The sequence below is a fragment of the Lycorma delicatula genome, chromosome 10 (assembly GCF_047948215.1).
Source record: "Lycorma delicatula isolate Av1 chromosome 10, ASM4794821v1, whole genome shotgun sequence".
Taxonomy (NCBI): Eukaryota; Metazoa; Arthropoda; class Insecta; order Hemiptera; family Fulgoridae; genus Lycorma; species Lycorma delicatula.
Window position 1 is genome coordinate 4,782,317 of NC_134464.1, and position 27,131 is coordinate 4,809,447.

Below are 27,131 nucleotides of genomic sequence, written 5' to 3' on the forward strand. Positions count from 1 at the left end.
TAAATTTCACTTCTTCACAAAAAACATCTCACCAACTTTTATAAACAGCTCCTAAAATTAATAACAAGAAATTAAATTAAAGAGCCTGATTAATAATGAATAAAAACTTTTTTGATAAACCAGATGTACATAGACAATTAATTGTGGTAATAAATTCTTTAGAGAAATGACAAATAGACCGTTTAAAAAGATTTAAAAATCACTTACAAACATTTAAATGTAATAAGCAAAAATCAAACGATGCAGATCACATAAAGTAAACATACATTTTTAAATTTACAGAACATAAAAGTAATAGTAATAAGTAATAATAAATTAAAACAGTCTTGAAAAAATACATATAATAAAAAAAAACAATTATATTAATATTATAAATGAGCAAATGAAATTTGAAAATGATGAATGAATTCAAGAATTAGTAGAATTCATGATTATAAATTCATCTGATAAGTAAGAATATGTTATTATCAATGAAAATTTTCTTCAAATTACCATTTAACAAACTGACTAACAAGAAGAGGTAACATTCTTCTTTTTTCAATTTATAAAATTTTTTAATACATCTGATGACGTGGTGGGCACCGTGAAAACATATGAAATTTTAAGAAGAATTAGCTGTAACTGATTTTTTTTATTTTATTATTATTGATATTAATTATTATATACTGATTGTACGCTACACTATAAATTCATAAATTTGTAGTAAATACAGTTTTTGTAATTAATTTTATTTTCAGTTAAGTGTGTCTTTGCCATTATCATTAAAAATTATGCTGTTTATTTTTGAAGTCTTATAAAGCTATATTTATTGGAAATTATATTTTTTACAAAACTTCCTTAAGTTTGAAGAATTATCAATTCTACTTCATAAATGCACTTCAATCCTTTCTGGTGTCCCTGATGGGACATCAATATCATATAATTTATAAAATAGTAATATTTAATGAAATTAAAAAATAAATGAGCAGTAACTTATATTCAAGTAGAAGTTATCATTAAGAAAGAGTAAAGTGTTCCAACCAAAATGGAAAAGCAATACACCAAATATATTCAATTTCAAGTAAAAACCTAACCGCTTCCAAACTACAAACAGTTAATTTTAAGTCATAAAATCACTTAAAATAATTCCACATCTGTGAACTAATTTGAATCTCAGATACTACCGTATAATGAATATGAAGGATGAGAATAATTTATAGTATTATATAACAATTGTCCAAGGTACATAACCGAATGACTTGAGATATCCGACACATTAACTCAGTGTTCTGTTCATAAACAAAAAAAAAACCGCGATACACAAGCTTTGATATTATGCAGCTTACTAAAAATATCAACCGGTCATTCTAAAAAGTGATCTTTAGCCAAATTTGTCCATTTTTCAAGCTAATTATTTATAGTGTTTTATATGTATTCTATACAATCTTATTTCTTATGGAATCTATAAATTGTATTAAATAAAAATAATAAATATGAGTGATGGTACTATACTTTAAAAAGTAATTCTTAAAAGTTTATAAATTAAATATTATAAAAAAAGTAATATAAGCACATAATTAAGTATAAGTATATATAATAGTTACGGCAATATTATAAGAAAAAGCTGTAGGATTCCATTTTGGGAAATACAGAGGTTGTGGTATTAGTATGGTGTTATGACTAAGTAACTGAATTAATAGTGAAGTGTGAGCTGGAGTGTTTATCGTGGTGCAAAATCAAAGATTTATTTGCCCTCACCGTTTCACATATAGACGATGTTAAACTGCAAAGTAATACCGTTTGTTGACCATAATACCTTGTGGAAAGAATTCATAATGGACAACAGCATTGCAATAATAAAAAACAATAAGGAGAACCTTAGCATTGGATCAAACTCTGTGTGCCTTGGTTCTTCAGGAAGCTTCTATTATGATGATTTGATCTTCGATTTGATACCATACCCTTCCTATATCCATGTTTTGCCACTTGATGTGAAACATTTGATTAATTCAGAATCATCAGTGATATTTGCTAGTTTTTTTTTGCGATGCTGCTTTTGTTGAAAATTCAACACTTTTGGAACAAATTTTGCTGTTACTAGTTTCATACCTGAATCACTTAATATGAATACGAGATTCCCACTTCTTCAGAAACATCTCTAACAGCGATTTAACACATATACTGATCACATGTCCTTTATTTTGTCTATATTTTCATGGTTATTGATGCATTAGGAAAAACTCAATTCTTTTATCTTCAATGACTTCACGGGATTCTTGAAACTGTATGTACAGCTTGTAAACCCTTGGTGTCGTCATAATAACCTAGCAAAAAGTATTCTTTATCATCTTCAATACTTTAATACACTTTATTCAATTTTTAATGCGAATCTTTTCTTCCATAATTTTCAAACAAAATATATTACAACACATGAAACTAGGCTGCCAAATTTCAACAACGCATATGATACGGCTAAACATATTGATAAACATTATACATTGTGCTGCCACCTAATGTAGAAAAAATTAAATCAGTCAAAAGAAAATAGCACGCAGAGATAAATTTATGGTTATTTTCTGATCGTGTATGTATATATATCTTCTTATATATAAAGTCAAAATTTTGCCTGTCAGTGGGTTTGTTTGTAACAGCACGGTGCAAGAACTGACTGACCAGTTGCTTTCAAATTTACAGGATTCAGTCATGATATCTTGGGGAAGGTATTATGCCACAGTCCGAGACCCTAGTCCCTTTGGGGATGAAGTTGTGAATTGAAGATCTTTATTAATGAAAAAAAAAAAGATTAATCCTTTTACTTTATTATATTTCTGACACAATGGCAACAGAAAAAAGTTATGAATTTTTCATTGTCAGAGGCATGTGGTTCCATATTTACTATTATTTTGCCTTTGGTAATTTAGTTTCTTTTTCAGATTTCTATAAAGCCTGAATACTTTGTTTTTTTATCTGTATTATTCTCACAACCATGAGGGTAATGAACACTGTGGGGATCCAGGGGGTGGAGCCCTCTGGCTAGACATGAATGATGGCCGAAGTGAGCTTTGCGGCCCTTGGAAAGGACTCATGGTCCCGGGGAGCCCCTGGGTTAGCTTGGAATGACCTGGGCCCCAGCTGGTCCAGAAGCCAGAGCCTCTGGCTAGATGGCTGGGTGAGCAAAGTGAGCCCTGACATCTTATAAAGCTAATACTTAAGTTGCCATAATTTCAAAAATAAATTAAAAAGTTTAAATAATTTGATATTACTTTTTAATTTATTTTTTAAACTCTCTTTTTAGAAATAAATTCTACTATTTAACATCTTTTAATTCAATTTATTTTTAAAAATGGACTAATTAAAACACTGCCTATATGAAAAAACTGATGCAAGAAATGCATAGCCAAGAAATCTGCATCTTGATAAAAAACAGAAGGAATGCAAAGTAAAATGCAATTATTACTGTGTGTGAGCTAAGGCTGCTTGTTGTAGAAAAATATGTTTCCAATTAATTCAACAATTTTCCAACTTCAATATCACAAATGAATACAACAAAAAAAATCAGCAACCTAAAACTTTGTAAAAATATTCAAAGTATGATAAATTATTTAATAAAATGATTCAACATACCACAGTCTTAGAAGAAGAACGAGGTTTAAGTATTTCTTGTTCAGCTTGAACGGTTTCAGATATCCTAATAACTTTATTTGACCTCATAATATCAGATCTTTTATCATCTTTCCTACGATCAGATCGATCATCGATTTTATCATCATCTAATGTTTTCCTTTTTAGAGCCGTTCTATGAACTGTACTTTTCAAAGAACTGTCCTTATCTCTACCATTTCTTTCACGTTCATTATCTCTTAACGCACTTAACCTATGACTTATACTATTGGCATCACTACTGTGAGAGACAGTTCTTTTTGAATGCCTTTCTTCTGATGATCGTTCCCGTTTTCTTTTAACTTGTTCACTTTGTTTCGATATATCTTTATCTTTTGATGATGCAAGTTTTTCTGCCTTTTTACGATTTAACAATTCTCTTGCATCATAAATTACTTTATCACTACTTCTTTCTCTGATGGGTGAACAAGAATTTTGTCTTTTTTTTAATTCTTCTTTTTTATTTATATCTTCCCTACTAGATGATTTACCAGACTCACCCAGACTTGATTTTTTTATAATAGGATCATCTCTTGATGACCTTTTCCTTATGGTATTAGTTTCTTTATTTATTTTCTCAACTTTTCTTTCACTATGATCTTCAACACTCTTAACTCTATCTTTAATTTTACTTGGTAAATATTCTACAGATTTCTCAGATGATCTATCAGTCCTTGTTTTAACAGTCTTTTCTAGTTGTTTTCTTTTTACAGGTATCTCTTCTTCAATTAAATCTGAAACAAAATAAAGAACATAAGTAAGAAATTTAATCACATTGTTATTGTGTGTGTATATATATATATATATACAGTTTGTGATTTACCACAAACTCAAAAAATGTGAGTGAATATGTATAAAACATTATGCATAAATATTATTTATGTAAATATCAAATTTATTTATGCTTATTTCTTAATTGCATCAGACTTTACAACATGTACAAGAAAATGATTATTTTCATTCATTCCATGGTGAGCATTTGCTTCTCAGTCTTTCATTTAGAAAGTTCAGGTTTGAATTCTGCTCAGACCTGATGAGATCTTTTCAGGTGCTATAAACTTTATACTTTCTCTGATGGGTGAAAAAGAAGTTTGCCTTCTTTTAAAATTATATCTCCCTAACAGATGATTTACCCAATTCACCTAGACTTGTTTTTTTATAACTGGATCATCCCTAAAAAGTTCTCACCATGTTTGAACAGGTCTCAAACCTGAACTTTCAAAATGAAAGGCCGAGAAAGCAACACTGACCACGGAATGAATATAATTGATTTTCTTGAACACATTGATAAGTATGATGTAATTAAGTATTAATAAAAAAACCTCATCAAAATATCAAAAAGCTCAATATAAATTCATAAATTTATATAATACGCTTTTTGAACCTACAGATTCATTATCAGGTATAAAGTCGTATAATATCATTATACTAATATGTAATGCACTGTTGTAAAAGCTAGGTATCATGATCCAGCTGAATTAATTCAGAAGTTATTGAATTGTAGTAGTAATAATAATAATACTGAATTGTAATAATTCACTTTCCACTACTGAATTGTAGTGGGGTTATCTGTCCTCCATCAGGCATGTTCCCGGGTGCCAGATTGGGTAATGCTTGGCAGAAATGCGAGGTAGGTGGGGAAAATAAAATACAACCCGTGGACCAAACAACTATAACCTACGGTGGAACTGATCATGCTAATAGGTGAATGACTATGTTACAATCACAAATGATGGCCTCAGGACACCAGAGTGCACCCTGTTGTAACTGCATACCCCAGCTGCAATGGTCTGACTTTTCCCTGGTACTCGTAGAATTTGAATGGAAATCAACCAAGAAACATATCTGAGGGTTGAGGGACCCCTTAAAAACCCTTGTCCAGTAAAAGGCCCTCCCAGCAGGGTAAAGAGAAGACAGTCAGCAGTTATGGATCCTGATCAGCTCTTCCAAACAAGTAATGCAATCATTGTACCAAAATATCTTACTGTCAAACGAACCAAGGGGAACTTTGAGACAAATCAGTCCTTTTTTGATTGTCAATCAATGCTTGTGCCGGGTCTGCCATTAAAAATGTAAGGAAAACATGAGATAGTTTCCTTATAGAAACGTTAACAGATTTTCAAAGCAAGAAGCTAATATAAATGAGAAAAATCAGAACATAGACATTGTAGTGAATCCCCATTAATACCCTTAGCACCACTAAGGGTGTCATTGTCTGTCAAGATTTTTTGAAAGGTGAAGATTTTGTTGCAGTCAAAATTAAGATATGTCTTTGTGGGAAATCTGTGCATGTGATGAACCCTGCTTGGAAATGATAAAGTGAGTCAATTGTGGAGGGCAACAATCATCAAGGAAGCAATACTACCCAACATATAAACAGGAAGTAGCAACACAAAAAGTGAAGTGCTTGCAGAAAGTCAGTTATCTTGAGGCCAAAGGGGTTCATCTGCCCAAATAATGCAGGAAAGCTTAATTATGCTCAGTCAACTAAAACCACATCCTTGACTGCTCACATAGTAAAAGATCTGATGCCAGTAGTAACAAATTTTATAGAAAAATACTTAGCAGAGGTCTGCAAACAGAACAGTACACGGGAAGATCACACCATACGATCCACAAAACTCCCACCAATAGAGGCGGAATCACCACCTGTAACTGCCACTGCAGTCACATCCAGTAACAGCAATGTGGATCAAGTAACTATCACCAACCGTGACATCCTTCTAACTACACCTGCGGCTCATCAAGTAACTATCACGGACTGCGACATCCTCCTAACTACACCTGGGAGGATTTCATAAAACAAAGAAAAGGGACAACTGACCCTGTCGATCACAGTGCAAGCTCTGGTTCAGAGCAAGGATCAATCATTAGTGCTAGTGAACGCTCTGACCTTGCTGACATCGCATATGTGCATGAACCAAGGTGAAAAAAGAAAGTTGGCTGAAAGGAAAATCAAGAAAGTGAACATTTGTCTCATTATGTCACATTCTGGATTAGATACAAATAATGGAAAACATCCTTCAATGGAATATAAACGGCTCACTTCGCAATATTGTGAACTGAAGGCTTACTGGACACATTCACCTTTGTGTGTGTGTGTGTGTGTGTATGCCCTCAAGGAATCCACTTTAAGCCACATGGACATTTTAACTTGAGAGGATTCATCAAATTGTTTGTCTTGTTGTAAAACCTGGTATCAGATCTAAAGAAGTTGCTAACACAACAAGCATGCTGTGAGGACTTAATGAGGGAGAGGCTACCTCCTCTGTTTCTTGAACACAAAAAGAATTTTGGTATTCAATGGCCAAATTTTGACATGGAAACGCAGTAGTACTAACAAAACTGGATCCATGATTGAGAATGAGCTTCTGCTTCTAAACAATGGAATGAGCACACACTTCAATATTGGGAGCAGTACATTCTTGGCCATAGAACTTTCAATTTAGTCCAAGCTCCATCCCACAATCATCATAGACAGTGCTCCCAGATCTTTACGGAAGCAATCAATTTCCGCTACTCATATCATCAGATAGCCCCAAGAAGATTGTGTGCTCAACAAAGTGTTATTTAGACGGGCTGATTGGTAGGGATTCAATTGCAGCAAACTATTCAAGGACGCCAGTGATGTCGAAGACATAATAAATTTTACTTCCTCTTATCACATCCGCTGCAACGCAGGTGGTTGTCCATCCAGAATCCTGGCATCATGATGGAATGGGGAGATCAGGCAGACAGTAAGAGCAAAATGAAGGGATCTTAATAGATATAAATGTAGGCCAATTAATGTTGGTAAAGCTTGAAGGAAGATTTAGATGTGAAAATGTCTAGCTGGGAGAAATACATATCAGTAATACAGAAGTCCACCCTAGTCGCAGATGTATGGAGGAAAATCTGAGCAGGCAAATCAGTATTCAGTCCCCTTACACGTATAGAGCACAAAGGGGAATTAATCTGCAAGCAGAAAAAATTGCTAATGCTCTAGCTACACAGTATGCTTACGTTAGTAAATTCACCAGTTACCCAGAGGCTTTCCTTCTGAAACAACAAGAAGCAGAACGTGAACTTAATTTTAACACAAAATCAGATTATGCCTACATGTTATTCACAATGAGCAAACTGCAATCTACCATCCAGGTTTCTAAAGACGCAGCAGCAGGATTAGATAACATTCCTTACATTATATTGCATTGACTTCTAAACACAGTACTGACAATATTACTAAATATATATGATATTTGGACACAGGAAAACTATCCCAAGGATTGGGAAAAGCTGTGGTGATCATAAAGATCCCCTGAAAATGGAAAACTAATATCCTGGGTCTTTAACGTGCTGTTCAGGAAAGTACTGGAAAAAATAGTCACTCTCTGCTCAAAGGTGTCTTGAAAAACACAACTTCTTACAAGTACACCAATGTGGGTATCACAGACATCATTCCACCATCGAGGTTGGGTCTGTCTGGAAAAAGCCATTCAAAGTTCTTTTGACCAGAAGAAGCACATGGTCACTCTGTTCTTTGATCTAAAGAAAGCATTTGATAAAACTTGGACATTTAACATTCTCAGACGACTGCATGAATGGAAGTTTAGAGGTAACTCGCCTAAATTCATCTCTAGCTTTCTCAAAGACAGATATTTGACGGTATAGAAGTGTCAGTAGGAAAATGAGTGTATGTAGATGATCAAGCTCTATTCTATTCGGCCATATCACACACAATAGTTAAATGGAAAATGCAAGGTGCAATAGACAAATTAGAGTCAAATGCCACAAACATAAGTTTTTTATTTTAAATAGCTGCACTGCCTGTGTTCACTTTTACTGAAAAAGGAAGCAGCATCTGGACCCACTCCTGACTTTAAATGGCACTCGGCTACAGTATATGTACAGACAGCGTTAAATTCTTGGTCTAATTTTCGACAGATTAATATGGACACCACATATAGATTACCTATCATCTAGATGAAAATTTGCTTTGAATGTTGTGAGGTGTATCTACCATATAAATTGGAGACCTGATAGAGGTCCTACTATGTTTCCATAGAGCAATAAGACTGACTATGTATGCGTAGCATACTCATCAGCCAAAAAATTGTAATTAAAAAAGTTAAGACACTCTTAACAATGCAGGCCTGCAGTATGCATTGGTAGCATTTTGCATAAGTCCTTCTTCACCTGTATTGTAAAACAGGTACTATATCAATAGACATCTGTTGGAACAAGACGACACTAAAATACACTATGAAAATTTTATCTATCCCTAATCAAGTATATGACCAAAGCTGAAAAAAATTTACGACCAATTACATATACAAACTCTTCCAGCCATCATCCATTTTACTGAATTGACAATGCTACAATATCAGGATGCCGAAGTGTTCCCGAAAGGAACTCTTGAAGTCCAAATCAGCTGATTTGGGAAGAAGCTTTCACCATTAGACCAACCCAGTGGGTCGAGCATATACAATGCTGAAATGCATGCTTTGTGGAAAGCATTGTGCTGCTGTGAAACCCATGGTACTGTCAAATTCGTCATCTGTCTATACTCACGGAGTTTCTTATCCGCCTTACACTACAAATCAACTAATCCATTGCTCAGGAAGATCTTCGATCTATGCCACAACTAAGACACCAAGGCACCTCGCTCATTTTTATTTGGAGTCCTGGCCGCCATGCTGGCAATGAGGAAACAGATGCTACTGCTAAGACTGCTGCAAAGGACGTGACATTAGAGGATGTTGCAATAAGACCAGAAGATGTGAAGAATGCAGCTGTAATTTACATCATCTCTGTCAGAACTGGGCTGCAACACTAACAAAACTACACGTCATCAAGTGAAGTGTAAATAAGTGGCCTATGGCTGGTGAGTGCAGTTGATGTGAATAAGTTTGCATCATTGGGCTAAGAAATGGGCATACGAGAATAACTTCATCCTACCTTTTCTAGGTACTGCAACAGCATATTATTCTTGTGGAGGTCCACTGATGGTGAAACATGTAATTGAAGAATGTAATATACATACACATCTGAAGTCCAGATATGGACTGAAAGGTAACATAATGGAAGAACCTTTGCAAATGATCACCTGGCTATAGATTGAACCATATCCAAGTTCTTACGAGCTGTGGAGCTTTTTTTTGTATATAAAAAACTAGTTCAAATTACAATTCAGTGATCATATGAAATAAACATGTTGTATGCCTTAGATCTAAACTAAAAAAAAAAAATAAATACATAAAATAATGCATTACATGATATTATAGTATTTTATAACCAATTATGGGTTCAAAAATCTTATATATAATTGATAAGTTAATATTAATCTTGCTATTTTGGTTGTTCATTAATTATTACTTAAATAGGATGTATTACAAAGTAGCATAAATATTTTAGGAGATGCCCTTCTGATAAAAATTATGGGAAAAAAACTTTTATAAACTTAAGTTTAAAAATGATTTTTTTAAGTTATAGTTACAAAAATATTTTGTCCATATTTTAACATAAAAACGCAAGCAATTTAAATTTGAATCTGTAGCCTGAGATGTGATACTTTCAATATGGTGAGTGGGGAGTGCTGAGTAAATTTTCCCTACCAATACCAAACATGTAAGAATAATGCTTTTTCGACACCAGCTTATAATATAATCGCTGCCATTTGTTTTTTTAACTGCTCTATGATTTAACATTCATGCTGCAAGTATTATAACAGTAAAACCAATTTTGGAGTTATTAAAGCCTAAGATAAAACATTATAATTTTGCTATCCTTTACTTTCTTAAAATAAGTTAATATGAAATTAAACTTAAAATAAAAAAATTGTAACCGCTATAAATTTTGACTAAAATAGGCTTATAGGGCTTAATTAAGTTGGTTACTTTGTTTGTATTTATGTACTTTTTATCTTACAAATTTTGTATTACTTGACAGGCGATTTTAGAATGCAAGGATAAATGGATTTATTCAGAGAAGACTGATTGTGTATAATCAAGGCATAATTCAATTCTTATCGCACATTCTTGCTAAAGATAAAATTTTATCATAGAATGACATCATGCTCACAATGGAAACAAACTTTTCCCACAGAAAGCGTTACGTTAGTGTGCAATAGAAGAGTTGAAAATCAGAATCTATATTTCAAAATTTAAGGAATTCTGTGCCCAAGATGAAGTTTATGCTTCTCAAGGGTGCAGACAATTTATCATACAGTCGTAAACCCTGTATTAAGTATAAAGTCTGTGTAATCAGTCCTGTTGAGTTCATAAGTACCTAGGTGTTTTGTTTGATGAGAAGTTGTTGTTTAGCAACTACATTAGGAAAGTAGCGGCGAATGCCATCTCTGTGATGCAGAAGCTTAGGAGGATTGCTCGAAAAGATTACGGACTGATGGGCTGTCATTTATATATAGTGTACTGAGGTGTCTTCAAAAGTATGATCTCTTACGCGGCGTCTGTTTGGGTGCATAAGTTGGATAGAAATCGAGCACTTATTCAAAATTTAAGGAGTGCCCAGCGCAGAACCTTAATTGTATGTACTGGTGCTTTTTAAACAACCTCCTATGAGGCTGTATTGGGAAAGGCTCTCCCAATCGATTTAGTGGTAAAAGTTTGGGCGGCCGTGTGGAAATTGTGAAGAGGCAGGGAGGCTGAGGTATTTGGAATCTGGTTTCGAGCCGAGCCAGTACTTGAGCGGATCAGTGATCTCAATGCACTGGTCCTAAATTTTGAACAGTTGTCCATCTCCCGCCTTCGGAGGAGGCTTTACAGCCTCGCGATATAAGCATGGCAGCAAGAATGGCACGGCACGACTAAGGGAAGGTCCTTGTATAGATTTATACAGGATCTGGGGGGATGGTATGCCTCTCCATCGTTTTTAAGGGCAACGGGAGCCTGAGTGCTCTCCAAACATGTAAATTTAAACCAATATTTGATTCGGTTCCACGTGACAGCTGATGAGCTGTGTGTCTGCGGGGAGGTCCAGTCAAATGAGCATATGATGTTTGACTGACCTGCTCTTTGAGGTGAAGGGGGGGTCAGAGACCAAGCCACCCTGGAAATTAGAGATCAAGGGGAAAATTGGCCGCTCATAAACGACGAGTCAGTGTGGCGAGAGCTGCATTGTCGGACCGTGTGGTAGTTCCTTGATGAGGTTGTGTTGTTCAACCAACATCGGTAAATTAATTAAGGGTAAAGTATAATGACTCCTACCATGCTGGCTGTGGAAAGCTAATCCAGAGATAATGGCTGGTCACCAGCCAGATAAGATTCCAAGCGCTTTAAATGGTGGACGGGTACTAGGTGGCATTCAGCGACTGATGCGAGACAGGAAATTACTGTTTTTTTAATATGATAACAAGGGGTGCGCCTCCCTGGTTTAGTTTTATTGTGTGACAAGTGAGCGGTTTGGACACATAAGCAAGCAGGAGCTGTATGGCAACTCGTTTAGTCTGCTCATGCTGTTAGGTAAGCTCTCTCTAGGAGCTATTAGATTCTTGGTCGCTAAACTGTTTCTGGCACGAACATTTGGTCATATGCTATAGGGCGATCGAAGGTGGTGGGAGAAATGCCAGTAAAAAAAAAAAAAAAAATCGGAATCTATAATGCAACTCATACAAAATTACCCCCACATTACAGCAGAAGCAATCGAAAGATCCTTAAATTGGTTGGTACAGTATGTTTACAATATGGAGGATTATTTTGAATAATTTCTGTAGTCCGTTAATTTTTAAAATTATTTTTTATAATTTACTTAGATTTAAGTAAATTATAAAAAATAACTACTTTACTAGAACCATACTTATATCTCAGCATTTTTTGCATCATTATTTATTTAAAATAAAAACAAATTTTTCTTTTCAGTTTTAAAACTTGTTTCACTAATTTTATTTACATCAATTTAACACTCCACTAATCTCCATGGCAAATTATAGTGCTTTGCCTTTTGTCCAGAAGATCCTGGTTTTGATGGGTTTTTTAAAATTATTTTTAGTAAGTGAATAAATTATTTATAATTTTTCGTAATAAATTACATAAGTTATACAGGAATTCCTTGATTAGTTATAAATCCTTGCAATTCACTGCGTATATCAAAACTGCACCAATCAAACTAAAAAACAAATGGGAATACATATAATTAATCCTGGAAAATAACAAAATTATAAACTTGTATTTTTCTCTCTCTCTCAAAATGTACTTATATTGCATTACATGTACTTTAAATCATTGAGTAATATGAATATGTAGATATTTAAATGTTTATAGTAAGAATTAAAATTTATTTTCCACAAAAAAAAAAATTATCCTCAAAAACTTATTACAAAAAAAATTATTTTTTAACAAAAAACTTTACTAGCTTCTACGAGCTTTTCTCCTTGATTTCATAATAATCGATTTGCTTATCTAGTCCTTGGAGTTTTTGAAGATTCATGCTTCTCTCTTCTTTTGGATCAATTTCTAAAATGATATTGCTTCTTCAATAGTTTTGAAGAATTCAAGTTTTTTGAACAAAATTCCTTTGGGAGTGATTTCCATTTCTTCTACTTCCCTTTCATCTTCCTCATATGCTCAAATTCAAGATCACTGCTTAGTTCTTTTGAATTGATTTCAATCATTCTCTATCATTTTGTGAATCTATGTCTTCAAAGCTAAGCTCTCTGGGGTATTCAATTTTAATTCGACAAATTTTCAAAAATTTATCGCATCACTATTTTTGATTTTGATGATATTTGGTATATGACAATTACCCACCCTGTAGTGGCCAAAAAATATTTAAAAAAAAATGTTTTCTTAAGTATAGATTATTTTCTAATTTAACAGGCAAAAACAGCAATTTTCATCACAGTTCTCATGAGCTGTAGCATTCTTATTTTACATCATACAAAGGTCTAAAAGGTCTTTTTGGAAAGAATAAAGATGGATCATTTTGTTACATAACCAAATTTTGTAATGTTTACTGAAGTTACGTTTACAATTTTTTTTTTTTTTAATTTTGGGCCCAAAATAAGTAATGAGGGCTTAAGGTAACAAACCTGTTTTTTACCTTTTAAAAATAACAGGTACTTATTTAAAAAAATTGGACTGCTACCGTGTCCTTCATTAAAAAAAATGCCACCATATCTCAAGATTTTGAAAATATCTCATATTTGGGGTCCAAAAACCACTTGTGGGATAGGTGGTGAAAATCTGTAATGTTTACAACAGTAAGTACTTTTTATACAAGATTTTATTATGTAACAAAATTAATTTTGAGTACACTAAGATGAAGTTCCATCTTTACTCTTTCCAAAAAGCACTTTAAGACCCTCAGTATGATGAAAATAAGGTGTACAGCTCGTGGAAAAATGATGAAAATGGCTATTTTTACCTGTTGGCAAGTTAGAAAACAGTCTATAGTCAAGAAAATATTTTTTGGCCAATACAAGGTAGGTAGTTATCATATACCAAATATCATCAAAATCAAAAATAACAGTGCACTGTGATTATTTGTTGAATTGAAATGAAATACCCCCTCTTCTTAAAGTAGTAATTTTGTCAATAACATCACTGACTGGAATACTGAAACCACCATAATCAATGATGCATTCAGGTAATAGATTCTGCCAGACTGCTCTTATGTAGCTGTCTGTAACTTCTTCCTAAGACTCATGAATGTTTTTAATCGCTTATTTAATATCAGATTTTTTCCGAAGTCCTTTGGATTTTTTAAACCCAAAATTTTTTCTTTAAAATCCTACTGAAATGCAAGTTTCAGTTGTAACTTGAATTCTTGAGGGAAGGTATTTTGCATATAATATGTTTTGAATGTAAAAATAACTCCTTGGTCCATTGGTTGTAGTAAAGCAGTCATATTTGATAGTAGAAATATAATCTTAACATTAGTTTTTAAATCAATAATTGAAATGTGATGCCCAGAAGCACTATCTAGAATTAAAAGAACATTAAAGTCTAAATTATTTTCCTAACAGTATTTTTCAACTGTGGGACAAAATTGAACCATTCTTCTAACAATTGCTTTGTCACCTAAGCTTTTTAATTTGATTTCCAAATTAGTTTAAGGATTGGTTGTTACAGCCTTTAATATCCTTGCATTCATTGTACAATAAATTAGGTCGGTTTTAATTTGAAATCACGTTCAGTATTACCTATGAGTATTAGCGTTAATTTAATCTATCCCTGGATGCTTCATGTAACCTGGTTCGTCGATCTTTTTCTTGGCAAAAATGTTCTTGTTAGGATTTTTTTCCAGAATAGGTCGGTTTCATCGACATTGAAGATTTGATGAAAATTATACTCATTTTCTTTAACTCTTAAGGATATTCAGCTGCCGCATCTTTATCAGCACTCACTGCTGTAAAACATTTTTTAAGCCTGATCAAGCTTTGAAATTTTCTAACCTGTCCTTACTTGCATTAAATGTGGCAGTATTATTTTGATATTCATTTTCTTTAAGTGAAGAAAAAAGGCATATAGCTCATCATTTTCTTGATATTGTTTCTGTCAATAGGAATACGCTTTTTTTATTACTTATTACGATCTTCTAATCAAACAGGAAATCTTTCATCATTCTAATCATTAATGGGCTTCTATTTCTAGTGCATTACAAACCTAAAGATGAAGATGCCTTTTTCTTTGTAATTGCTAGTTCTGTTTAAAACTGCATATACTGAACTCACCGAAACATGTAATGCTTTTAAAAAATGTATAATAAATCTTTCAACAGTAGTAATTTTAAAACAAAGTTATTTTTATAAGAAATTTTTTCTTTTATTTCATCAGTGCAATGTCTCCTAAGTGTTTACATTAATGATAAAAATGCATCATTATTTTTTTCCCACAATGATACTTAAAATAAAACGAAAAATAATTTTTTATAAAGTTACTGAAATTAAAATATGTTTTCAGCGGATCCATCAACAAAATCATTTTTTTTAAATATAAAAGAGAATAATAATCTTTATCCTTACTCAGATCACTTTAAACTCTGTTTTGTTTCAACTTATTTTAATTAACAATTTTTATGACTTCATAGTATATCCTGTGTATGTATATAATCAAAATTTCTCAACATAAAATCAAATGAATGACAACAAAATCATACAATTAACCTAGTTGTATGATATGATGCAAAATGTTACATTTTATGAACGTTACATACAAAAGTAAAGCGATAAAAAAAAGAACAGATACAACCAGGAGTTAGCAAGTAAAAGAAATAATGAAGTTAGCATGCAAGCTGAAATAATGGTAAGTTTTATTTTTGGAAGAAGGTATAGAAATATAAATACGCACAGAGATTTGAAGTTAATATAAAATAAAATACCAATACTTATTAAAGTACTTATTTATCAAGTACCGATTAATATACTTATAAAGTACAAACTATATCAAAACAAATAATGTACATTACCACCATCAGTCTCTGCCTTAATATTGATAAAATCCTGATCTTCTTCAATACTTGGAGTCCTTTCTTTTTTTTTTGCTTTTATGCTATTACCTAAAACAAGAGTATATTATTTAATCAAAATGTACTAATTCACTGTTAACAGATATGAGAACTACCTCTGCTACAGAAAAGTCAGCAATCTCTAAATCAGTTAGCAACTATTTTCAAAACACTGTTGTAAATACAAAAACATTAATGAACCTTTTAAAGTGGTTATGCAAGCACACACACATACGTACACAATAAATATGTCAAAATTATAATTAAAATGAAATACAAAAAGAAAACTTCTCAGTGAAAATTGTACAATAATTAGGCAAAGTATATTTACAATTAAACAATTAAAAAAAGGTACCGATAAATTTGCATGATGACATTTGTTTTTCCCCCTTACATCCTGACCCCGTAGGGGAAGACAACCTTCATATAACGGTGTTCATGCCTGTTAACCAAACTGAAAACATTCAATTTAGTTTTCACACAAAGAAACAAATTGCTTTCATGTAAATACAACTTATTACTTTATGTTAAAATGGTATTATGGATTACTTTTAAGTATTTTCTAATTCTGCTGTTTATACTTTAAAAATCATTTTCCCATAAAAAGTAATGTTATTGTATATTTTTAAATGCTATAAAACTATAGGCCTATTCTCAGCAAGTATTATAATTATGTTAGTAAACAATTCTAAATGATAAATTAACTTACACAATTGTCTGACATACGTAAATATAGTTTATAATCTATTGTGATTTTGTTCATCGTAACATAAACATGAACAAACTAAGTATTATAACTCAGGAAATGAGTCATCTTTCTTAAAATCTACCAGAACAATGTAAAAATAAATAATTCACCCTAAGACTTCAAATTAACTAGTTTTGTATTTGATAATCCTGTAAGAGCATTTGTGCAAATTCTGTTTCTTTTTATTCAAGTTTTGTTTGAAAAAGAAATCACATTTTATAATCGGTTGTGTATTTTAGTGTTTTATAATTACAAGTGAAGTAAAGTCTATAGTAAAAAACAAAAACTAAAATGGCAGACCTGGGAAATAATAAATAGTATGTATGAGTTTATGAAACAAGAAAGTGATATTTCCGAAGTTGGAAGAAGATAAAACACCCAATTCACATTAAAAAATGAGAAGAAAGAATAGCAGCTGCATGCGGGGTGTGTCATGATCCCAAGTCCAAAGAATGAGAAGAGAAAAAGAAGTTGCTAGAAAAAGTAACTGAAAATCTGACAAGAGACTTGTTTCTTTACTCCAATAAAATACAAACCCCATCAAAAGCCTGCAATGGGACTTGATGACTTTGAAAAGTGTGCGGCGAGATGGACTATAAAAGAATTTCATGAAATTCATTAACAACTGCCGACAGTGAAAAAATAATGTTAGCTCTTAGATGCCACTGGTTATTCAGGAAAGAGATGAGTTTGAGATAAATAATAAAAGATGTATGGGCTGTAGGTGGAGAAAAACCAAAACAACAGGAAGATTCTCACTGAGTGATGTGACATTGAGGTTTAAGCATATTTAGTATATATCTGCTGTTTGGTCAGAAGTTAAAGGATATATAGCATGCCATAACATAACTTTTGATATCACAGATGTTAAAAGGCTATTTAAAAATAAAGCGGCTGACATGGATGAAAAAACTGGAAGGTGTGTTGTGATAAAATTTAAGGAAACAAACTGAATACATGTAACAAGAACATATTAACAATCCTGTGGAATCGTTTATTATTTCTTTACAAGAAAATAGTGAAAGTGACAGTGATGATGGCTCTGATGATAGTGTATTTTGGTGTTTTATAATTACAAGTGAAGTAAAGTCTATAGTAAAAAACAAAAACTAAAATGGCAGACCTGGGAAATAATAAATAGTATGTATGAGTTTATGAAACAAGAAATTATAATATTTCTTACGAAATGGATGGTGTTCACCCTCTTTAATTAAAATAGTTTTAGTTTGTTCTAACATTTAAAAATTAGTTTCTGCTGTAATTTACGATTCCATTATTGAGTGTATTTAATTCTTATCTTGCATTAACTTTTGAATATCTGTTTGAAAATAAAATTGAACACTAGCAATAAATGAAGGTAATACACTTTGGCTTTTATGTGTTATGTCCATTTTATGTGTAGGCCTCCTATTGTAAGAGTGCCAAATAAAAAGGTAATAATTTTCAATATATTATCTACATATTAAGGTGATTAAAATTTCAAAAAATTGTGTTCTGCAATCCAACACTAATACCACAATATATCTTACAAAGACCCATTTGCTGTTAGGTAATGAAGCAAATATTATGCTAAAACAAATGTTAAATAAACGCTAACAGCAAATGCTATGCTAAAAGAATAGTAGAATGATTCAAATTGCACCTGTTGCTGCTGTGACACCAAGTACATCATTGACTTGGTGACACCAAGTAATCGTTGTGCTGCCTTTACAGATGATATTACTCGTAACAGAACATGAAAATGATTTTTATATGGAAATGAAATTATCCCAAATCATGAAATGATTTGGAATATTGGAAAAAATGGATAGTACTTTGGAAAAGCAGTACAAAATGAAGATAAATAATGAGAAACTGAAAATTCTTGTGGTAGAAAAGTAAGGCATGTGCATGCACATATACACACACTCATCTGAATCATTGGAAAGTGTCTAAGAACTCTTATATCTTGAAAGTAAAATAATAATTCTGTTAATTAACGTTATTTTTTATTTAATCTCAGTTATGTTAATTATTTCTGGGAGGTGTAATGAAGTAATTAGCACAATAAACCAACCAAAGTTGGTTTTTAATCAGAAAAGGAGAGTACTGATTTCAAACAATATAAGTTTAAAGGTGAAGAAGAATTTGAAGAAGACCTTTGTCTGTAGTCTTACACAGTTCTGGACGTGTAATATGGATAATTAGAACCAAATACAGTAGATTAAAATGAAATGTGGCACTACATAATTTTAAACAAACAACAAATAAAGTACTAAGAAGCACAGGTGGTACGCCGACTCAATGAAATGATTACAAGAGAAGACAAGCAGAGTGGTTAGTACGCACAGAAACACGAGATTTCATTACAGACCGTAATGAAATTAGTAGAATGAAAGAAACACAGATAGACCGAAGAGAGAGTATAAGCAGATCATATATGCTATAGAAAGTGCTTCTATGTGAAGAAGTATGGAAGAAAAGCTACAATTGCTAACCTATCGATTGAAAATAAGAGAAACTTTGAACACTAACATAAATGCATGTGAGGTCAAAGTCAGAAAATAAAAAATAAAAATACATAACCCCTTTAAACAATTTCAAAAAATTTTAATTTTTAATTATACCAAGCTTATAAGGCATAACTCTCACCTATTATGGGGAATGGCTAAGTAATAGCAAAAACAGACCTGGGTAGGAATAAAGAGGAGTTAATTCTTCTTTCAAACATTATTACATAATCTGAGTCGAAATATAAAATTAAAAAAAATTGAAAAAGTAACTGGTTACAAGGTGCAGAAAGCTCTTGCTAAATTAATAAAGAAATAAAATATGATATGATAATACATTAATAAAATAAAAACTCACTTTTGCTTGCTACAGTGACTTCTTGTAGTTTCTGAAGAACTTGATACAACCAGCTAGTAAATGGTATAGTATTAGCACCAAGAAATAGTTGTAAATCGTTTTCCATCTGAGTTTTACTCCGTTTATTTCCTACCATTACCATTACATAATCTGGTAACTCATCATCTGTAAACAATACATTACCTTTAACATTTTGATATATTATGAACCAGCAAAAATTAAATTATGCTGAAAAATAATTTGTTTATTAATTATATATATCATTTTACTTTTACATCCAAATAGTCATTAAATAAAAAAGGCACCTCCAACATAATCAAAAAAATTTAAATTATAGTTGACTGTACAAAAGTGGCTTAAAAAATTATTATAGAGAAACTTTTTTCAACACTGACAAAAAGCATACCGTAAAAACTTCATACATTCATTTTTAAAAGATGTTTATACATGAAGTAAATTTTTTTGCGACGTTAAAAAGTAACTGGTAAAACAAACAGCTGCAAAACTATTTTTATGGATAGCATTTATAATAAAAAATAAAAGGAAGGGCTACATTACAGTATTTAAGGTATTTTAGAAATTAGCTATCAATCGCTTGAAAAAATCTGTATTCTATTTTTTATTCTAAAATTGTTTTTGTTTCTAAAAGTACAGTTGAACAACTTTTCAACAAGTTTCAAGCTTGTGTAAAATAAAAAAAATTCATTCTTACATACTTTCAACACATAGAGACTAACCATTCCTCATAACACAATATTTTTTTTTGTAACTTTTATAAACTCTCTTTTATAAGTTTCTCGCAATGGTTTAAGCAAATTATGTTGTTAATGGATCAATCCATATCAAATCAACAAATTTAATTTGTAAAGGTTGCTGTCAAAATTTATTTATTTTTTTACCAAGTTTGTACTATACTCAGACAGTTGAAAACAGGTATTCATAATTTTTTTAGATGTTCAGTTTTTTTTTTGAGCGACCATTTTGTATTGGTGCATCAGCCTATTTTTCATTTTACAGAGGTTTGTGTTAAATGCTGTAGCTTCTTGGTTTTTACAGAATTTTGTTCACACAAAAACAACGTTAAAGAGCACAAAATGTACAATATTTAGAGTCCAGTATATATTTAGGCCTACTTTACTGTAAATAAACAACAAATTGGTTAATGTTAATGTTTTCAAACTAAAAATCTTCTCTTTTAAAATTAAAAATGTTAAAGAAACAACTAAGACACACCTTCAATTTTGTTTTCTGGATATAGTATACTCTTCTCTAAAAAGATTTAGGCCTTAGAATTACACCCTTTATTTTTTAATGGGTCTTCAAATATTGAGATTTTTCTAAAATCGTGTATTTCCAATTTAAAATATTTCAAAAGGAACACTTACAAAATCCAAACTTTTCAGGAAACATTCTTTCATTGGGTTGTAATAAGCGTTTAAAATTTCATCACAGAGACTATTAGTTTTTTAGTTATAAATTTTTAAATACAGCTAAAAATTCAGGAAGCGCTATTAAGTGCAGTATTACATTGCTAGTAGTAAAAATCTAAATAACATAGAAAATAATAAGCCATTTTTTGTTAACTTATTTATAGTTCACAATCTTGAGTAACACACACACACATACACCTGATGCATTAGCACTGGTGGGGAGTCTACAAGTTCAGACCTGAATGCATTGATTGTTAGCTATATAGTATAAAGTAAACTTTCCAACACACAATTATGGTAGAGACTATGGTTATGGCCATCTTAAGGATTTATGCTGCTTTTATCTTTATTGTGCAATCAACTGTTGTGCTGACTTGTGAAATATTAATCTTTTTTTTTCAAGTTATGTGACTTTTTTATTATTATGGAGTGCTCTGTGTAGGATTATTAACTAGTGAGTTGTGTCATATACTTGATTAACAGCCTTTTTCTAAGGAAATACATAAATTAAGTGATTTGAGGGAGAGTGAACAATTATTATTGGAACTTTGACTATAAAGGGAACTAGAAACTATTTGTATATATCATAAAATTAAGTACCATCATATATTTGGAAGAAACTGTAGTGATCCTCTAAGTATTCACAAAAAGCCTATAAGAAGAGGTTTAAGAGAAATATTTCTTGAACATTTACAAAAAAACAGCAAAATGTTCTCGTTAATTTAATCCTGGTAATCACGTTGTTCTACATGTAAAAGAAAAAAATTTTTGGTGTAGTTATAGAAGAAAAGACAAGTGACATCGACATAGATTACCAACCAGAAAGAGACATTAAAAAATCCTTTGTTAGCAAAGGAAGTACTTTAAATGTAGTAGATACAGTTTACAACTCACTGAATCTGTCCCCTGCATCCAAAATAATAAAACTGAGTAAAGAAAACATTAGACAGCAGTAAAAACTAAAACAGAAAAAAATAAGTTCAGCTGTTTAAAGAAAATTGGCTTCCTCTTTCAATGATAGTTTGACAGTGAAGGGGAAAATGATAAAGAAGGTGAAGAAGATTTATCAAATTAATATAAGAAACGATTGAACAGTTAAAAGAAAAATGTAAATTAGCTAAAAAATAAAGAACCAGTCTTTTACCAAGCTCTTTATCTAATCAAAGGATATGTGAAGAATTTAATGTAATGGAGTAGCAAGTACGGTTATCAGGGAACTTATTGAAAACTCTGCGTAGCCAGATTTAAAAAAGAAGGATGGCAACAAATTAAGTGACAAAGTTGTTAGTGATGTCATAAGTTTTATGAAGATGATGACAGTAGTCGATTGTGCACTGGAAAAAACAGAATGTGTATCTTTGGGTCACTAAGTTTACAAACAAATAAGACTAATATTGTATTCTTTGAGTTATTTGTTAGTTTTAAACAAAAATACCCTGATCATAAAATTGGTAGGTCAGCTTTTTGCTCCTTAAGGCCTAAGTGGTGTGTGTTATCTGGATCAGCTGGTACACACAATGTACATATATATAAGTACCACCAAAATGTTAAACTTAAGTTTGCAGGGGCAAAAATGAATACAGATTATAAACACTTAATTGATTTACTGGTTTGTGACTCTCAGAATAGCGAGTGTATGCTCGATAATTGTCGGTTTTGCCCAGGAAACTAATTTCTTCTTCAGCTTTTAAGGGATGAAACTGACAATCTTCCTGATGATGTTACTTTTATGCAGCGAGTTAGAACCGAGCTAATAACTCGGGTTATGCCTATTGTTAATTTTTTGAGGACTTAGTTGAAAAGCTGTTAACATTAAAGAATCATCACTTTATTTCAAAAGCACAGTCAAAATACTTAAAAGAACTCAAGGAAAATTTATCAAGAGATTTGCATAACACTATGTGATTTCGCAGAGAACTTCACAAGACGAAATTCAAAGTTTTCATCGGTCCAATCCGCAAGCAACCTTACATCCCTGTGTTTTACTACGGAAAAGATGATGAAGACAAGATTTACTGCAAGGGCTTGTGTGTTATAAGTGACAACTTGGAGCACAACACTGCTACTGTACACACTTTACAAAAATACTTCGTTGAAGACATTAAGAAAGAAGCCTCAGAAGTAAAAAATAATTTATTTTAGTGATGGAGCCAGCAGTCAATATAAAAACAAAAAAAAACTTTAGCAACATTTATCACCACCACAAGGCTGAATTTGATCTAGAAGTTGAGTGCAACTCTTTTGCTTCCTCAGATGGCAAGAATGCTTGTGATATAATCGGTGGCTCCACAAAAAGAGCTGTGTCCAAGGCTAGCTTGCAATGACCATACAGAAATCAAATTTTAGCAGCTGAAGATATATGCAGATTTTGTCTTGATAATGTACCAGACATAAATTTTATCTATGTAACATCAGAAGAAGTTCAATCGAACAGTGTGAAATTACAGTAAAGGCTTGATAGTTGCATTGGAATGCCAAATACAAAGTCATATCGTAGATTTGTACCTCTTAAGTCAAACACAGATCAGACGTTACATGTACTCAGACTCAGAAAAATTACAGCATTTCAATACTTCCAGACAGTGTGTATTTTCATTTGAAAAAAGATGATACAGTAGCATGCATTTATGACAATAATGGTGGATCAGGAGAATTGAAGAAACAGAGGAGGAAAACAATGACCTCTTTATTCACTTCTTCCATCATTATGGTCCAAGAAACTTTTTCCAAGCCTCTAAAAATCACATAGTGTGGGTTCCAATCAGTAAAGTACTATGGAAACTTACGCCAACAGAATCTACAACTGTAACAGGTCATAGTTTCAATGTAAGTGAAAAACTGTGTATAAAAATTAGTCAACTTTTTATGACAATTTCTTAAGAGCAGCTATGAAATGACAATTATGTAACACACTGTGGCTTTTCTTTTGATAAGATTGTAAACAGCAAAAGTATAACAATGTGTAAACAAAAATTATGCGTTTTTCAGATTTTTGCTACAAGCAAATATGTAATATCTGCACTTAATAGAGCTTCCTGAAATTTTAGCTGTATTTAAAAATTTTAACTAAAAAACTACTAAAGTCTCAGTGATGAAATTTTAAACACTTATTACAACCCAATGAAAGAATGTTTCCTGAAAATTTTGGATATTTTATGTGTGTCCCTTCTGAGATATTTCAGATTGAAAATACCCAATTTTAGAAAAACTGTAATATTTGAAAACCCATAAAAAAAGGGATGTAACTCTAAGGCCTGAAACTTTTTAGAGAAGTAGTATACTGTAAAGGCTATATTCAGAAAAAAAAGCTGAAGGTGAGTCTTAGTTTTATCTTTAAAATATTTAATTTTAATAGAGAAGATTTTTAGTTTGAAAACATTAACATTTACCAATTTTTTGTTTATTTACAGTTAAATAAATATATACTGGAAGAAAATGTTGTACATTTTATGCCCTTTAACATGGGTTTTGTTTGAATTGAATATCTTTAAAAACCAAGAAGCGTTAAACACAAACCTCTGTAAAAAGAAAAACAGGCTGACGCAACAATACAAAATGGCCACTCAAAAAAAATTGAACATCTAAAAAAATTAATGAAAATCTGTTTTCAACTCTCTGAGTATAGTACAAACTTAGGTAAAAAAATAAATTTTGTCAACAACCATCATCGGTTGATTTGATATAGATTGATCCAAAAACAAGGGTGGAGTAAAAAGTTCCAGGCTTCTCACTGAGATGGCATTAGTCACTTAATTTCTTGACGGCATCACATGATTCCATATTTCATTAGTTTACTGTAGGGGTTTCAAGTCCTACATTATAGTATCTACAGTCTGTCAAGGTGAAGAATTAGGGTGTTTTTTTGGAAAATGTAAAACTGGAAATTCATGCAGTGATTAAATACTTTAGTCTGAAAAGCTGTAGCGCAAAGGAAATTAAAGAATAGCTTGATATGACATCAGGAGACTCTTCTCTATCAAATAAAGCAGTTAACATTGGGTTGCTGAGTTTAAAATAGGTCAAACACACTAGCGATGAACCATACAGTCAATGGATGTCCTTCTGAAGTGAATACGCCAGAAATTATAGAAAAGTGCATAAAATCGTTCTAGCAGACTGACAAGTGACAGAATAAGTACGCATTGTCTGTAAGCATATCAACAAAACATTTGTGCTACATTTGCTAATGTACGACGAAAAACGGTGCCAACAATCATTTCAAAAGATTGTTTCAAGCTCTTCTGGCGTAATCCAGAGGAACTTTTATGTTAATTTGTGACAGTTGAGATTTTAGTTCATCACTACACTTCCAGACAATACAATGGGTTGAAAAACATCAACCTGCTTAAAAAAAAACAAAAATGACTCGTGTGAAAAAGTTACGGCAATTGGTATTTTGGGAGGCATGTGGAATAATTTTTATTGACTATCATAAAAGAGGTGAAACAATAAATGATGAATATTATGTGATCCTACTGCAGCATCTTTGTGATGAAATTAGGAAAAATGAGATCGCACTTGGCAAAAAAAGCAGTGCTTTTTCATCAAGAAAATGCTCCAGCTCAGATTACAGTCATTGCAATGGCAAAAATCAACCGAAATGACCTAAGTACTCTTGTGGAACACTAGGAAAAGTGTATAGATCTTAATGGTGACTTTGAAAAAATAAATCAAAATGTACTCAGTAAAATGTTGTATTCTTATCCAGGCCCAGAACTTTTCACCCTATTTTCGTAATTGCTTGGTAGTCAAGATATTCTGTTATTTGATCTTGCAGTCATCAAGTTGTATGTCAAAGCCTATAAAATTATTGCATAACATTTCTCAACTTTCTGTTAAACGATTTGAAATATCATCAGTTTCATATTGATAAGTCTTAAACCAGCTTTATGAAATCATAAAAACACATCTGTATTCATCATTCATCCACACCTATAATCAGAAGATAATCATCCACGCTCTAATCAGAAGATAAAATTATGACAATCTACATTTATTCTCAGTTTCAACATTACCAAATTTATTACTAATGAATATTTAAATTCTTATCTTGAAGAATGTCCCTTTTCAATTCTTAATTAATTATTCTATCTTTATAACTACCAAATATTAAAGGTATAAAATAATTATCAGGAAGCACAAAATAGAAACTAAATATAATTACAATAATTTTTAATTATAGTAAGCAAGAAATAAAAAATGACTTACCAACATACACTCCAAGCTCCATTAATTTTGCTTGGATAGCACTCTAAAAACAAACAAAAAAGATATATAATAACTGTATGTAACATTTTTTACAGCTTTTTTTATTATACAACTTTGTTATAATAAAATAACTAATATAGCAATGACCAAGAGTTAGAGGAACAGTATTGCTGGTATAAAGATATTGTTAAAACAGCTATTAAAGGTTCCATTGCTGCTTGTGCAGTGAACTATTGTGAAGTTTCTCACAATCCTCCAAAATTTTGCCTAGACTGTGTGCACAGTTTGAGAACATGACACTATCACGTACCCAAATCTATGACTGGGCCAACAAATTTAAGGGGAGGGGGTGAAGCTATAGAAAATAAAAGAATAAGAGGCATCATCAGACAATTACATGTGATTATCCTTCACAACAATGGCAGGTCTCGCACAGCTATTAGAAATAATGACAAATTGTTGGACTAAATTTTCTGGGAAACCTTAGATCTCTTGTACAGTCCAGATTTATCTCCATATTACTTTTTGTTTAGGCTGAAGTGGGCACTGGGAGGACATTAATTGAAGAGCAGCAACATATTCTCTATAAGAACATTAATCAACAAAAAGTAGTCCTTGAAAATTGTGCATATTTTAAAAAGATGGTACAGAAAAATATCATTCTGCAATAGATGAGAACAGACAATTCGGAAGTAAAAGAAAAAAAAGAAAAACTTCCAAGTAGATCAATAACATACAAATTAAATAATTCTAAGCAATTACTCGATCAACTTCATTCAGTTCTGTTCAATTTATTACACAGTAGTGGATATGCTTAG

The 27,131-nt window shown here is 31.8% G+C and overlaps 1 protein-coding gene across 6 annotated transcripts in view; it reads right to left on the reverse strand.

The window, feature by feature from the left end:
* The window catches only part of Nab2 (Nuclear polyadenosine RNA-binding 2), a 134,040-nt gene that overhangs the window by 104,586 nt on the left and 2,323 nt on the right, over positions 1-27,131 (reverse strand). For all 6 annotated transcript variants that reach the window (XM_075376953.1, XM_075376951.1, XM_075376950.1 and 3 more), the window contains exons 2-5: positions 26,314-26,356; positions 19,676-19,840; positions 16,042-16,131; positions 3,604-4,373 (exon numbers count right to left, since the gene is read on the reverse strand). In XM_075376953.1, the coding sequence (XP_075233068.1) occupies positions 3,604-4,373; positions 16,042-16,131; positions 19,676-19,840; positions 26,314-26,356 (1,068 nt within the window). The remainder of the gene's footprint in view (positions 1-3,603; positions 4,374-16,041; positions 16,132-19,675; positions 19,841-26,313; positions 26,357-27,131) is intronic.